The following is a 15,040-nucleotide window of genomic DNA, read 5'->3' as shown; positions in this document are numbered from 1 at the left end:
TCAAAGCGGGTTGATGGATTAGCACCATAAGTGCTTGTGTCAATATTTCACTATATCTATGATCTCATTTGTGTGATTGAGAGGATGTCACCATTACAGATGGCAACCTTTCCACTCCTAATTCTGCCAGATTCTTATCCATGCCCTGATATAAGTCCTCCATGGAGAATTTACCCAACACAGGCTTTCCTCTGGTTCTTTTACTATTTGGGGGATACCAATGCATTATTCAAACTATCCACTTAGGAGTCCTCGCTCTTGTGACATGACCACTTCGTCCCCTTTTCCAGGCATAAATGTTCTTGGTGATATATTTTACCCCACACTTGACATACGAGCCATGTTGCTAATATATTTTAGCCAACATAGATGCAAGAGAGGACCTTTCATCGCCTTTTGGATCACCTGCAGTAGTGAGTCCTCTGACATTGTAGTGATCCATGTTTCTCACTTAATAATTAATAATGATAATTATAATTAGTATTTATGTAGTCCTTTAAGATTTACAAAGGACATTGCATGTGTTGTCTCATTTATTCTCACAAAAACCCTAGAGTTAGATGTTATCATCATCCTTTTACATACGAATAAACTGAAACTGAGAAAAGTCTAGTGAGTTGCTCAGGGTCACACAGCCAGTCTAAGGCAAAATTCAAGCACTGGTCTTGCTGACTTTGGTTCTACAGCTCTATCCAGTACGCTACCATGCTGCCTATATGGGATGAACACAAGAATAGGGGATGGAGAAATAGGTGAGTGGGCTAGATCTGTGATTTCATTGATAGAGGGAGTTCCCAATAACCCTCCTCTGAATTTTATTGACTGTGGGACCCTGGGCAATTCAGAGGCCAGAACTTGAACTCAGATCCCCCTTACTCTGTGAATAGTATTCTATCCATATCCATTAAGCCATGTGATCAGCAGAATATCTCATGTTTTAAAAAAAAAGTTGAGAGTAATTAATGATCATAGACAGTCATCAGCATGTTTCCTGACTACCAGGGGCTTGTCTATCCTCCTCCTGGATCCCTAGACTTTATAATAATTGAGACTTTGGTTCCTGGCCCAAAAGAACCTCCAATTTAATAGGGAAGATGACTTCTACTTCAATACCTATATTGAATGTAAGTATTCAGAAAGAGCAACATGCATATAAAATCCCATAACACAAAACATAATGCGACTTCACAAACGAGATGCAAAGAGAACAAAGTGTAAAAAGAAAGAAGTCCAAGGAGAGAGAGATTATTCCGTACAGAAGATGAAGGAAGGAAGGGCTGCTGCAGAGTCACACTCAGGCCATAGTGTGGGGGACAGAATCAGGCCTCACTAGTGGTAGCACCTTCAGCATCAGGTAGGCGGCAGCAGTCAGGCCTCAGGCCAGTGGGGTAAACTGAAATGTAGGATCGCATTATTGCATGTAGTATAGCAGCAGTAAGAGCAATAATAGGAGCAGCAGTAGCAGTAGGTATACTGCTCCTAATCAGAGGAGTCTGAGTTGGAACATAAGGAAGGAAAGAAGGGAAGAGAAGGAAGAAGCAGTGGAAAGGGGAAAAGAAGGAAAAATGCAAAGGGAAGGGAAGTGGAAGAGAAAGAGAAAAGGGAAGGGGGCACCTCCTATGTGCCAGACTATAATAAACACTTGACAATGTTTTTTTATTTGGTCATTTGATCCCCACAACAACCCTTGGAGGTAAGTGCTATTATTATCCCCATTTTACTAAGGAAACTAAAGCAAACAGAAGTTAAGTGACTTGCCTGAGGTCACACAGCTAGTAAGTATCCGAGGCTGGATTTGAATTCAGGTCCTAACTCTGGGCCCAAATCTCTATCCATTGTATTATCTAGCTTCCTTATAGAATACCTGAAGGGATAGAAAGTAAGATAAGTTTGCAAAAAAAATAGATTGAAGGCCAATTGTGTAAGGCCTTGAGTTTCCAGGCTAAGGAGTTCATTGGATTTCATTCCATAGGCAATGGAAAAATATTGAAGTTCTTTTAAGCACAGAAGTGATCATCAGACTTTTGCATTAGGAAGACTATCTGGCAGTGGTGGAAAAGCATGGGGTGGAGACAAAGAGACCTAACTGTACTAACCAAACAATTCCTTTGAAGTAGATGTTTCCTAGAAAGTCAGGCCAGGGCTTAGGCTTATCTTCTGCTTGATTGTCTTGATGTAGAAACTCCCTCTGCTTCTAGCCCACTAATACAGATGGACCTAGGTTCCCCCACCTCTTGAACTCATGAGATTGCTTCCAAAATTGGCACATCCATCTCAGGATCATTGTTTAATCACCTTCAGTCAGGAAAAGAAACATAAAGCAGAAGAAACTGCCAGCAAGCCCAAACTCAGACTTCCCCACTCAAGTTTTCCTGATCTAGCTGCCATGGGGAATGGTCCATATGTAGCTAGGAAAAGATAAAAGTGACCACTATCCACCCTGCCCCTCTAGCAAGAGGTTCAAAGGGTACTCACTCCAAAGCCAGGAAGAAAAAGAGAAAACTGAGGAAGATTTCTCCACTCCCTTTTAAAGGTTTGTAGAATTATCAACCCTTCCTGCTCAACAGCCAATAAGCAGATTCTTTCATCATTTTCAAAGTGTCCTTCAAAGTGCTGAATTATACCTGCCTGAATAGAAGCAGCCTAGGGTTTCATCATTCCCCCAAATGCCCAAGCAGTGGGCTAGCACATGTGGTCAGTGGACAGGATTTGTGTAGGACCTCAATCTGTTATGAGTAGGGACCTAAATCCAGCTCTCCTGGTGCTCATTTTAGTGCCAGCTCATGCCCTTTCTTCTCTGCCACCCTGACTTTGTGCTGCTTTGTGCCTCCTTTGTGATGAGCATTCTGGATACTGAATTAAAAATCCACAAAGTATGTGCTTGACACGAAATTATCATAGCCTTTTAAAAAGAGTTAATGGGTGGAGGATGTTTCATTTTTTAAAAATATTCATTCTAATTAAAAACAATAACCACAGGAATGAAATAGAAAATTAAAGAGACAATAGAAAAAATTTTAATGAAAATGAGAGCAAATTACAGAGAAACCCAAAGCCATGTGTAAAGAGAAAAACAAATGCTTGAATACAGTGTCATTAACTCTATGGTAGCTTAATAATCATACAGTGGTAATGGAAGTAATGATTATAAAGGTATTATGGCATTCAGGGATGTGCTTGTACGACTTGAGAGCCAATTGTTAAATTTTCAATGCGACCATTTATACCTTAGAATGCTCTAAGTCAGGGCTTGGTTTATGGTCTTGTTGATTGTCTAGAATTAAGAAAATGTTAATAATGCATGTTAAACTTTAAAATGTGCTATGCATTTTCTGAACTCCAATTGTTCAACATTTATCAGTTTACCCCACTGGATTTAGTAGAAAAATAATTTAGACTTGGAATCATTAAGATTTGGATTCAAAGACAAAGTTACTTAGCTAAGTTACTTAACCTCTCAGTCTCAGTTTTCTCATCTGTAAATCTATAGTATTTGCCCACCTGTCTATTACAATCACCCAAAAGAGTTTAGGCTGACTATCTGTCCAGAAAAAACAAAGTAGAGTAAGAATTGCAGATATCCAATTTATAACATACGTGAAGCTCATCACCATGTTGTTGTGTTTGTCCATTTTCAAAGAGGAGCATGACATCAGGGAAATCATGACTTGGTTTGCAGTTGACTTTGATTTGAATGAGAGAGGACTGTGCAAGGTCACCAGTGTCACTTTCTCCTCCAGAGTCATCTGGGTCTAGTGCCCAGATATTCGTCAGGAAGACTGGAGATGGTCCAGGATGCAATGGGAGACCTATATATCTTGTACAGACACCACAAATGGACGGTCATCTAGGTGCAGAACTGAAAAGGACAAAAGTGGAATGAATTGTATTTGGGAAGTTGTGAGGTACTTTTTGGAACCTCAAGCTCTTCCTGAAGCAAAAGTTGATCTTTTTAGCATGAATATTCTTTCAGAGATACTTGAATGACTGCAAGTCACAGAATACCACAACCTCTAAGGGTGTGAAGTTGTGGGTCACCCAACGGGCAATGGAGAGGCACACAGTAGACATGAATAAGTAGCAACGTAACTCCAGCAAATAATTATATAGAAGTAATAGAAAAGGCACCACCAAAGAGATGCAGCCTGGGGAAAACAAAAAAAAAGATGGGTTAGTTATAGTGAGTGAGTGACAAGAGTGAAGGAGAACTGATGGTCATCCCACATACTCTACCTCCATTATTATCCATGCAGTGAATAGAGCACCAGTGAAGGAGTCAGGAGGACCTGAGTTCAAATCTCACCTCAGACACTTGACACTAACTGTGTGACCTTGGGCAGGTCACTTAACCTCTCATCCTGGGTCATCTCCAGTCATCCTGATGAATATGTGGTCACTGGATCCAGATGGCTCTGGAGGAGAAGTGAGGCTGGTGACCTGCACAGCCCTCCCTCACTCAAAGCAAAGTCAAGTGCAAGCCATGTCATCATTTTTCTGATGGCATGGTCTTCTTTGGCAACAAAGGACAAACACATATGCAATGACCAGAAATCTAGAGGAAAGCCCCAGCATTTGGGGTGGGCCTCAGTTGTAGGAAATGGCCAAGATCTACATCACTGAATGGAGTTAATAAGATCAAAAGTCCATTAAAATATCAAAGAAGCACCTACCTCACAGGTTTGCTGGGAAGATCAAATGAGATAATACATATACATAGAGCCCAATCTTTAAACCTGAAAGTGTAAGACATTGGATTATGAGGCTGAAGAGACTGAGAAATTACTTATTTGGGAACTGGAAAGTGGGTCCAAATATCCTGGCTGAAAAAAGTTTCCTTTCCTTCGTCTCACCCTGACCTCAGTTGCCCTAAGAACACTGGAGGGTGTGGGAGAGCAAGAAACCCAGACCATGGTCACTCTCCCTCCTCACCTTATATAGGAACCTAGTACAGTAGGAAATACCTTTCTGTCAGCTAGGTAATGCAGTGGATAGTGTTAGCCTTGGAATTGGAAGACCTGTGTTTGTATCCTGTCTCAGACACTCATTGGCTGTTTGACTCTGAACTTCTCAGCCTCATTTTCCTGACCTATAAAATGGGTGTAATAATAGCACCTATCTTATGGGGTTGGTAAGAATAAAATGAGATAACTTATGTAACATGCTTTACAAACCTTAAAGCTGCTAAAATATAACTGCTATTAGATATTATGTTTATTACCTTCCACATATTAGGTTCTTAATTAATGTCAAATGAATGTAATTGATGATACTGCTATGGAGAGGTGGTAGAGAAGGGGAGAATTAGTGGGGACAGAGAGGAAAAACAGGAGGAAAGATGACAGTTTGATTATCTCTTCTTGTCACTGCATTCAGTGGAGAACAAAGTAGATTTGGGAGGGAAGTAGATGCCATGTAAGAAAAATCAAAGATATGTATCAGTTATTTAATTTTTATTGGCTCTACTCTACCCTCCCCCCTCCCCTAAAGATGAAGTTCATAAACTAGAGATTCTATTAAAGTGGCTAAGAGGAAATGGTTAGGAAAAGGACTTTGAGGGATGACTCATTTCTCGTGTTCATATTCCCAGTGCTTAGTATAATTCCTAGTACACAATAAACACTTAAAAATGTTAACATTCATTCATTTATTCATTCATTTGTTCACTCCATTGTCTCCATAAATACCAACAGTACTTATTACTATCAGCTCAACCTGCCAGTTGTCTGTGGTGACTATTTCTGATTCCCTGATTCTTCTTCCCAGGCTAGATTGGCCCATGAATCAGATCTAAAAGTTTCCCAGGGGGACATCAGCTATTTGATTCTCCTTTCCAAAATGGGAAGCCCAAGAAATGAATCATCACAAGTGTCCCCATGAACTTGATTAGTATCATGGCTTTAGACCACTATTTCTAGAACCTGAGTATTGCTGATTTGACCACCTCCTGTTTTTCTGATGATATCCAACTTCACATTTGGTAAGGCTTATCCAAACTTATGTAGTGCTATTCAAGAAGCTAAGTGCCTTGCTCATGAGTGCAAAGCTAGAAAACGTCTGAGGCATTATTCAAATTCATGTCCCCTGTCTCTATATCATATCTATTCACTATACCTAGCTCTTCATTCTAAAGACGGGGAAATGATTTACTACATGTTATCTTTGTTTTCCCTTTCATATGGTCCTTTGTTCAGAACGTTTGTAGAATGGTTGTAGTTTCTAAGAGAAAAAAAAATCTTATTCCCAGCATACCTCAGGCTTCAATTTCTGTCATCTATCTGGACTTGGATTCACCCTAACATAACATTTATCCCAAGAAAGATGGCGTGGATATAACACAAATATAATTATTGAGTTCTTATTTATCATATATCTATATCCATATAAGAATCCAAACATCCTCAAGGAAGAGGGATATAAGAGCAGATGATTTGCAAGAGCATCACCCAGCATCTCTTATCTACTTTCCCTCCCCATTTTCTGTCCTAACCCATTTGTCATTGCTTTCCCTATCACTGTCTCTTTCCCCACTTTTATACTTTATCTCTTCTTGGACCTCTCTCTTCCAAGAAGACATAAAAAGAAACATCTTTCATTAACTCCCTTTTGTTGACCAAATAGGCTCACACAAATTGTTAAACTTTGTCTGTGAATGAACGTTATAAATATCTCCCTTGGATGACTTAGAATTAATTAGAAATTAATCTCTCCCTCCTCCTTACCCACCAATACCAAATTATCAGAACTTTGTTCTTTAGAGCAAGATACCATCCCCAAATGAACCCTGTCTTTTGGTTTTGTAAGTAAAGATGATGTCTAAAATGGTGACATGGCTACCATGGTGAAGTGATATGGCTTGGGTCATGAACATGTTGGGAAGAAACCAATCAGTAAGCATTATTAAGAGTTTGCAACGTGTCAGACACCATGCTAAACAAGGAGGATACCAAGAAAAGGCAAAGACATTCCCTTCTTCAAGGAGCTTACACTTTAATGGAGGAGACGATATGTGTATAAATAGGGCATATATAGATTCAGAGAATGTGGAATGTAGCCTTAGAGGGGATAGCACTAGCAGTTGGGGGGAGGACAGAAACCGGGAAAGGTCTCATGCAGAAGATGACATTTGAGTTGGGTCTTGAAGGACAACGAGGATTCCAAGAGATGGAGGAGAAGAAAGAGAGCATTTCAGGCATGGGGGATGCTCACTATAAAGGGAAAGAGACAAGAGATGAGATGTCATGTGTGAGGACCAGCAAGTTGGCCAGTGTAGCTAGACTATAGAGTTTGTGAAGGGGTATAATGTATAAGAAGACTCAAAAGGTGGGAAGTGACCAAGTTGTGGGAGCTTTTGATGCCAAAGGAGTTTATATTTGATCTACAGATAATTAGAGGCTACTGGAATTTACTGAGTGGAGGTTGCGGGACAGGTGTCTTGGTCAGAAGTGTCATAGACAAATCACTTTTGACAGCTGTTTAGAGGATAGATTGATATGAGGACAGACATGAAGGAGGGAGACCATTGAAACAGTCTATATTGAGGTCTCAAAGACAAAATCTGACAACCAGTTAAATATATGCAGTGAGTGAGAGTGAGGAATCAAGGATAAAACTGAAGTTTCACCCTTGGGTGACTGGGAAGTTGGTGATATTCTTTGACAGTAATAAAGAAGTTCAGATAAGGAGTAGAACTGACAAGGGAGAAAATGAGTTCTCTTTTGGCTGTATTTAGTTTTAGATGGAAGCAAGGAAAGAAAAAAGGCAGATAAATTAGTATCTGGTGTTTATATTGGGCTTTATGTTAATTATCTCAAAGGGCTTTAGAAATTATCTCTTGAATCTCTTCATTTTGCGTATAAGGAAACTGAGAGGTCATAACTTTTCCAAGGTCACACAATAAGTAAGTGAGTGGTGCTTCAACCCTGGTCCTCTTCTCCCAAATCAAAGTCTCTTTGAAGTATACTCCTGTGCCTCCATCAATCAACAAGTCTCTTTTAAGCACACACTGTGTGCCAGGTACTAAAGTAGACCCTGGGATTTCAAGACACAAATGAAGTAAATCCTACTCTAAAGGAACTTATATTTTCTTGAGGCGATAGCATGTACAATATAAGTGTATTTAAAATATATACAAGAAAACTTAAGCAAAAGGAGACACTTGCATTTGGGGTAGGTCAAGCTTTACTAGAATTATAGTAATGATAATAGTAATAACTGAGGGTTACATAGTGCTTCTCAAAGTACTGCACATACATTGTCTAATTCACTTGTTACTATCAATAGGTCAGGGGCCAAGTCATTTATATTTATATCTTCCAGAGCATTTAGCATAGTTCTTTGATTATCATAAACATTTCAATTAATGTCTGAGAAAGGAGGGGGAAGAAAGAGAATAAGATTAGGGAAGAAGGAAAAGAGAGAGAAATAGGTTGAAAGTTAGGACAGAAAAATCCTTTTCCAGAAAGAAACTTTATAACCACTAAGGTAGCCTACAAAATTTTTAGTTGGAGAACAGGCATTTGAACCCTATGGAACTCAGAAAAGGTGGTATTTCCCATCAAAGTATGTAATGTATGTATTTTGGTAGGGAGATGACTCTGCAGCCATGTCTTTCCATGACTTTCTAAAGGACAACCTTAACTGAGTTGTTGCCTGTGCAGACTTCTGAGGTATTTTATAGGCACCTAAGGAAAGGGATCAATGTTAAGAACATCAGTATCATGCAGTGACAAAAAAGAAAGTAAAAGAATGGATTAAACCAGTTTTGGCAGGTGTGCTTGCTATACCCAACAGTATGCTAGGTTGTATGGAAGATAGAGAAATATAACAAGTGATCCCCAAACTCAAGAACTTAGTTTCAGTAGGGAGACAAAACAAATGTTCATGAAATGATTCATGAACAACATAAGGCAGCAGATCTAGAAAATGCTATTAGAACAGGTAACTTTTTCAATTAAAAAAAAAAAGATGAAAATACATTTGCTCTGAAAGTCACATTTTCTTTCACATCCCTCTACAATTTCTCCTTGTTTGAGTCATACATACAGTACCAAGATCCTTCCCTTTCTTAGTCTTCCTTCAGGATTCTCTACTCTTAGTATTAATGTTTGCTATTAAGGCAGGTATGTGATTTTGGACAAGCTCACGTACTTGATATATGAAATAAATTGTATTGGGCCTAGAAAAATTGAACTGTAGGGAAATGATGTTTCATTACAAATAGAAAATATAATACATCTCTTTCCCTTACTATTCCTTCACCATGCACACACACAAACACACACACGCACGCACGCATGCATGCATGCACTATCCTAACTCCCATCTTTCTCCTATTTATCCAGCCCTGATATCAAGGGCCTAATATTATGGTTTCTTAAGCTACCATTGTTCTCTGGAATCAGAGATGTAAGCATCTTGAGTTCTTCACAGCCAAGGTACAAAGGCCTCATGAGAGGTAAACACGTTCATTCTTAGTTGGCAAAAAATCATACCCATCATGTAATCATAGGCTTTAGCAGTTTGCTTTATAAGAAGTGGAAAGAATGTGAGTATGTTGGTAGGTATATGGCCGTAATCACTTAGATTGCATGGCGTGAGGTATCTTCCCCAGCCACTATCCTTTGTGAAAGTAATTAATGTTATTTTGTGAAAACTTGTGATTCTAATGCTCTAATTCTGGTAGCTGTTCTCAGCCTCTGTAAAATATCCCTATCTGTTAATAGATTAAAAGAACCTCACAAAAAAAAAAACCAACACATTTATAATGATAGAAGTTGATATTTTATCACTATATAGAGAAGAACTCTTGAATTAGTGACAGCTTTTTGGAGATTGGTTTGAAGATAAACACAATTTAATGAATGTAGGACTTGATGTGTACAGGAACAGGAAAAAGCCTAGGAATGGTTTTCCAAATAAGGGACACAAAGCATATGAACTTACTGAGTTTCATCTTCTCTAAAAGTGGTGAAATACGGAAACTTCAAACCCTCCAAAAGAGAAGGATGTTGTTTTGCCTCTCCCCATCTTACCTTACGCCCTGATGAAGTGTTACTTCTTTTGTGTTTTCTCTACCTTATAGTTTCTGAGTCTGTCTCTTCCTGAGGGCAGAGTGGATGACAGTGGGAGTGGAATCCCACAATCTCCTCCTCCTCAGAAAAAATTTCCAGTCATTGCTCTTGTTGACATACATTTCCTGGTATCTTTTCAAAAGTTACAAACAACAAACAAACAAAAAAAAATCACTTGGTAACATTCACCTCTTTCTTTCTTTCTCCCTCCCCTTCTCTTTCCTATTCCTTCCCTTCTCCTTTCCTTATCCCTAATCCCACCCCACCTTGTCCTCTAGGAACCTTCTGCATCATTTCACTGTGCACCTGTGTGGCCGGGATCAACTTCGAGCTATCACGCTACCCACGCTACATGTATGGACTACCTGATGATATTAGCCATGGCTATGGATGGTCCATGTTCTGTGCGTGGGGGGGCCTGGGCCTCACACTTATCTCGGGCTTCTTCTGCACCTTGGCCCCTTCTGTCCAACCTGTCCCCAGGACCAACTGCCCCAAAACCAGACCTGAAAATGGGACAGTGTGCTAAAAAACAAAAACTAAAACAAAACCCCCATATATATATATAAATATATATATATATAATATACATATATAAAACAGAAACTAAAGCAAGATGGTGCCAGTGCCAAGAGAGCATTGAGTTGGCTCAGGCACCCATGTCTTCACAGAACTTTGTGTTGCTTCATCCTTTCTCACTAAGATGAGGAAAACTTTGTTGTCATATGGCTCTTCCATCAATACTTAACTTACGGCTTCATGATTTTTTGAAGGTTGAGTGAACATGCTCACTTGCAGTTGAATCACACTTACTACTACTAGTGAGAATGGGTTGGTGAGCTGGGAAGGGACAGTAGCAAATGTCTGAAGCAGCACAGGAAGTAGGGAATACATGCCATCAATTGGACCAACAAGAGAAGAACCCACCACCCACCAATAGTAATGCGAAGAAACAAAACCCTTAGTTCACCTGTAGAATGTAAGCAATTCTTCAAGGCCATTTTCAAAACCATCTCTTCTCCCAATGCTCCTGATCTAATTCCCCAACTGCCCCACCAGCTACACACAAGAATTGGAAGAGAAAACAAACTGAGAGGGAAGTTTTCTCTTTGCTTGCCAAACTTTTGGATGAACGAAAGAGGGGAGGGGGAGGGGGAAGAGACCAACAACCCTGAGAGATGATATTTGCATCAATACGAGGACACTTCTGTGGATGCTCAGACGACCCAGTCTTATCTTCCAGCTGCCTTACATCCAGGTTAAACAGAGGCTGCCCTGCCCCTACCCCCATCTTCTGGGCAGACAGGGGCCTTTGAGAAATGCTGTGATACATGTGTGTGTATAACTTTTCTGATGGTTTTTCTTTTATTTTCAAACTGAAATATTGCAGTATGACTGTTGTCTATAAATTGTGTTGATACCTTGGCCCAGGCACAAGGGCTTGGAAAAAGTAGAGAGGAGGTGAGCTTTTATGGGTGCCAATTCTGCAACTGTAGATTATTGGAATGTGTGTGTGTGTGTGTGTGTGTGTGTGTGTGTATGAGAGAGAGAGCAAGAGAGAATGAGAGAGAGAATGTGTGTGTGTGTATGTATTACTGAGGTGTTATCAATTGATTTCAGTTTTTCTATTATTTTCAAAACAGCTCAAAATTCCAGATGGCAGAATCAAGAGAACCATTCGGATAGGGGACCCTATGGTTCTACACATTACTGGGCACTCTGTGGGAGTAGTCCTCTTAATTTTGGAAGTTCAAGACACAGCTGGGCAAAAAGCCATTACAGAAGGAGAAAAGGGAACAAAGTTTGGGAGGGAGAAAAAATGGTGCTTTTGGTTGATGTATGCTAAATAGGACCTTCCTGCTCCCTATCAGTGGTAACTCCTGTTTCATTGGGTATCTCCTCCTTCTATATCAATTCACTCTCTAGAAAGATGAACGAAGATAGGTCATGTGCACACAAAGAGAATCCATTTTCCATGGGCTCAAATTTGTATGATATTGTTGTAAATCAACTCGGAACTTTTTACTCTTTCCATCTTTTCTTCTCTCCCTCTCCATCTCTCCCTCTTCTTCCTTTTCTTTCCAACTTCAAGGTTGTGAATCCCAGAGTAGCTGACTTGGCTGCTGATACCCAAGTAGAAGAAGGATAAATCCACTACAATATCTTGGGATTCATTTGAGCTAATTGACACTGAGGTAGCTGGAGGAACCAGGAAGTGAACAAGGCAGGCATGAAGCCATGAGATTAGGAGTCTGCCAAAGAGTAGGAAAGGAGCACTTCCCAGAGCCTGCCATGCATAAAGTGCTATGCTGCACTATACTATTGGACAACCATGAGATAAATGAGAGGAGCCCTGAGATGGGGTCGCTACATAGCAAGTATGAGGTAAATAGCAGATCTGTGTAAATGTAATGTATTGCTAAATCAATATGCTATGGATCACTTGCCAACCAATAAGCCTCTCCTCTATCCATTTATATTCCCTTATTCACCTACCCACTCCCCTGTCAGTTTTCAAGCTTTTACCTTCTCTCAGCTTCCTGACTGTTCACCCAATCCACTCTCCCTCTTACCCACCAAGTCACATATCCTCTCACCTCTCTCAAAACATGCTATTTTTTTTTGAGCATGTGTGTGTATGAGGTTAACTGTGTGGTATTCTGGTGTGCATTGATGGGTCTGTGGGAGAATACACCTGAATGTATGTATCTATGTATGTGGAGTGTGTATGTATGTACGTATCCAGGTATAAATGCGAGTGTGTCTATGTCAGGGCTTCTCAAAATTACACTCATACAGGTACAGCTGGAAGGGACCCCAGAAACCTACTCCTACCTCCTCATTTTACAGATGAGGAATCTGAGACCCCGAGAGGTTAAGTGACTGGGGACAGATGTCAGCATGTATAAATGGGGTCTTTATAGTTGTATGAATATGGGGGGGATGGGGAGAGATGTCTGTGTATAACCATGACTGTTATTAGCATATAACCAGAATAAGAATTATTTTTCAAATGGTGGATTTATTCTACAGGAAAGAGAAACAGCTACAAGAAAACCTGCAATTTTTAGAACTATAGGGAAATGCTCTTTTTTTTTTTTTTTTTTACTTTGAAAAGTGTGATTTCCTCCTAGGGGGAAAGGCATAAATGCCCCTTTGGGCATAAGGAAGAGTGAAGAGAAGTATCTCAGATTGAGAGCCATTTTGCCTTCATTCCCCTCTTGGGGAAGAAATGTTGGTCTGAGTTGGTGGGCAAATGGCCATATCCACAAGTCTGCTTGGAAGTCTTCCTTTGGGGAAGAAGGTTTGCCTGTGCCTAAAGAGCTTCTGAAGCCAAACTCCAGCTCTTTGAGTAAGTGGAAATTTTCCAGATGGTAGCAACTTGGCACAGGTAATTCATTGCATTTTTTAAAAAGTCACCAAACCTTTGGGTTCTGGCCCCTACATGCACCATTGCTTTTCTCTTCTTTTTTATTCTATACTACCACTAATAGCTTTTTCCAGCTTATTAAAATGCTTTCTGAAGGCTGGTGGAAGACTGGGGCATTGGAATGCTTTTTAAAAATTTTGCCTTAGTCCCTAAACTTTAGATTTTGCAAGACTTGAATGCTTCTCAAATGTATTATGGGTTCCTAGGGACCAGTGAACCAGACTCTTCTGGGTAGCTCTCTCCACTTATGCAGTCCTATATAGACAAGGCTACCTCTGACCTTCAGCCAACAAGATAGGTGTATTGAGTTGCTTTTTCAAACATGGGGATGGATTTGCCCTGATTCATCTGATGTCTCCATTACCTATTTCTGCTTGAGTCAGCATGCTTACAGCTGGTCAGGATTAGGAGAGGAGTCTGTTGTCAGGGAACAATGCAAATGTAGCTGGCCCACAGGAGGATTCAATGGCCAAGCTTCAGCCAGCTGAACTGATCCCTCTGGTTCTTCATATGGAAATGTCCACAATTAGGATAGTCATTTATATCTTTGGGGTTTGTAAGAACAATCTCAAACCTAGTCCAACTGGTATGTGTTTTGAATGACATCTTGGGACCAGAATCTCTTTCCTCCAAATTCCCAATCTAAGACCCTAGCCTCCCAAGGAAATTCAGGGTCAATGTCTTCCCAAAGTTCCCACAGGTAAAGCAGAGCCCCCAAATTATGTGCAGTTGTATGACTTTGAGTGAACATGAAGTACATTTGTGTTGTATACTATGAGATGCTGGTACAATACAGGGATCCTTTTAATTCCTGTTTCTATTCTTCCTAGAATTTTTCTGACAACAGTCCCATATAAGGGGAGTAAAGGATCTGTTTTGACTGTTTTGACCCTGTTTCTTCCTTACCTTTCCTCCTTTGCCCAGTTTTGGTAGGAAACACTTCCTTTCTCAATTTGCTTTCCCCAGTCTGTCCCTATTTCTAGCCAGTACATGGTATTTCCCAACAGGATCAGTCATTAATCATTTAGAACCCTCCTTAGGAAGGCCAAAGAAGCCAATTTGTTGCCTAAGAAACAATGAGACAATTCCATTTGTTGCCCTCATCCAACACCACGCTGAGTTTTTAAAGGAAAGTTCTCTACGAAAAATAGAATGTGCCTATATCCTGGCCAACCCTACCAAATCACAGATTCACCTGACAGGTGTTACTGTTTCAGTTCATCAAATGTCAGCACAAATCCTAGGCCAAGGCAATTCCCACACAGGGGCTTTCATGGGGCATTGCCCCTATTTGGGGTTCTAAACTCCAGCTGGAAACCCCCTATTACTACCACTCCAGTTAGCTCCATTTTTATGTGATCCCAGAACAATTTCTGAGGCCCCATTAATTACCCAAGTGTTCCGTATGGCCCTGCTGAGGGATTATTGAAAATTAAGACTAATCCTTCCTTTACTAGATACATTTATTTGCAACAGATTGCACTCTGTCATTTCAGCATACTCATCCCTAGATTGTGGGAGATACTGTACAAAAAATGTT

The 15,040-nt window shown here is 40.2% G+C and overlaps 1 protein-coding gene across 1 annotated transcript in view; it reads left to right on the top strand.

Moving 5' to 3' along the window:
* The window catches only part of TMEM178B (transmembrane protein 178B), a 423,711-nt gene extending 413,093 nt beyond the window's left edge, over positions 1-10,618 (top strand). The window contains exon 4 of the mRNA XM_072650302.1: positions 10,349-10,618. Within this exon, the coding sequence (XP_072506403.1) occupies positions 10,349-10,599 (251 nt within the window). The 3' untranslated portion in view covers positions 10,600-10,618. The remainder of the gene's footprint in view (positions 1-10,348) is intronic.
* The last annotated feature ends 4,422 nt before the right edge of the window (positions 10,619-15,040 follow it).

This window comes from Notamacropus eugenii, chromosome 3 (genome assembly GCF_028372415.1).
Source record: "Notamacropus eugenii isolate mMacEug1 chromosome 3, mMacEug1.pri_v2, whole genome shotgun sequence".
Classification (NCBI taxonomy): Eukaryota; Metazoa; Chordata; class Mammalia; order Diprotodontia; family Macropodidae; genus Notamacropus; species Notamacropus eugenii.
The sequence above is the reverse complement of the archived record's forward strand: the minus strand, read 5'-3'. Positions and strand labels throughout refer to the sequence as shown.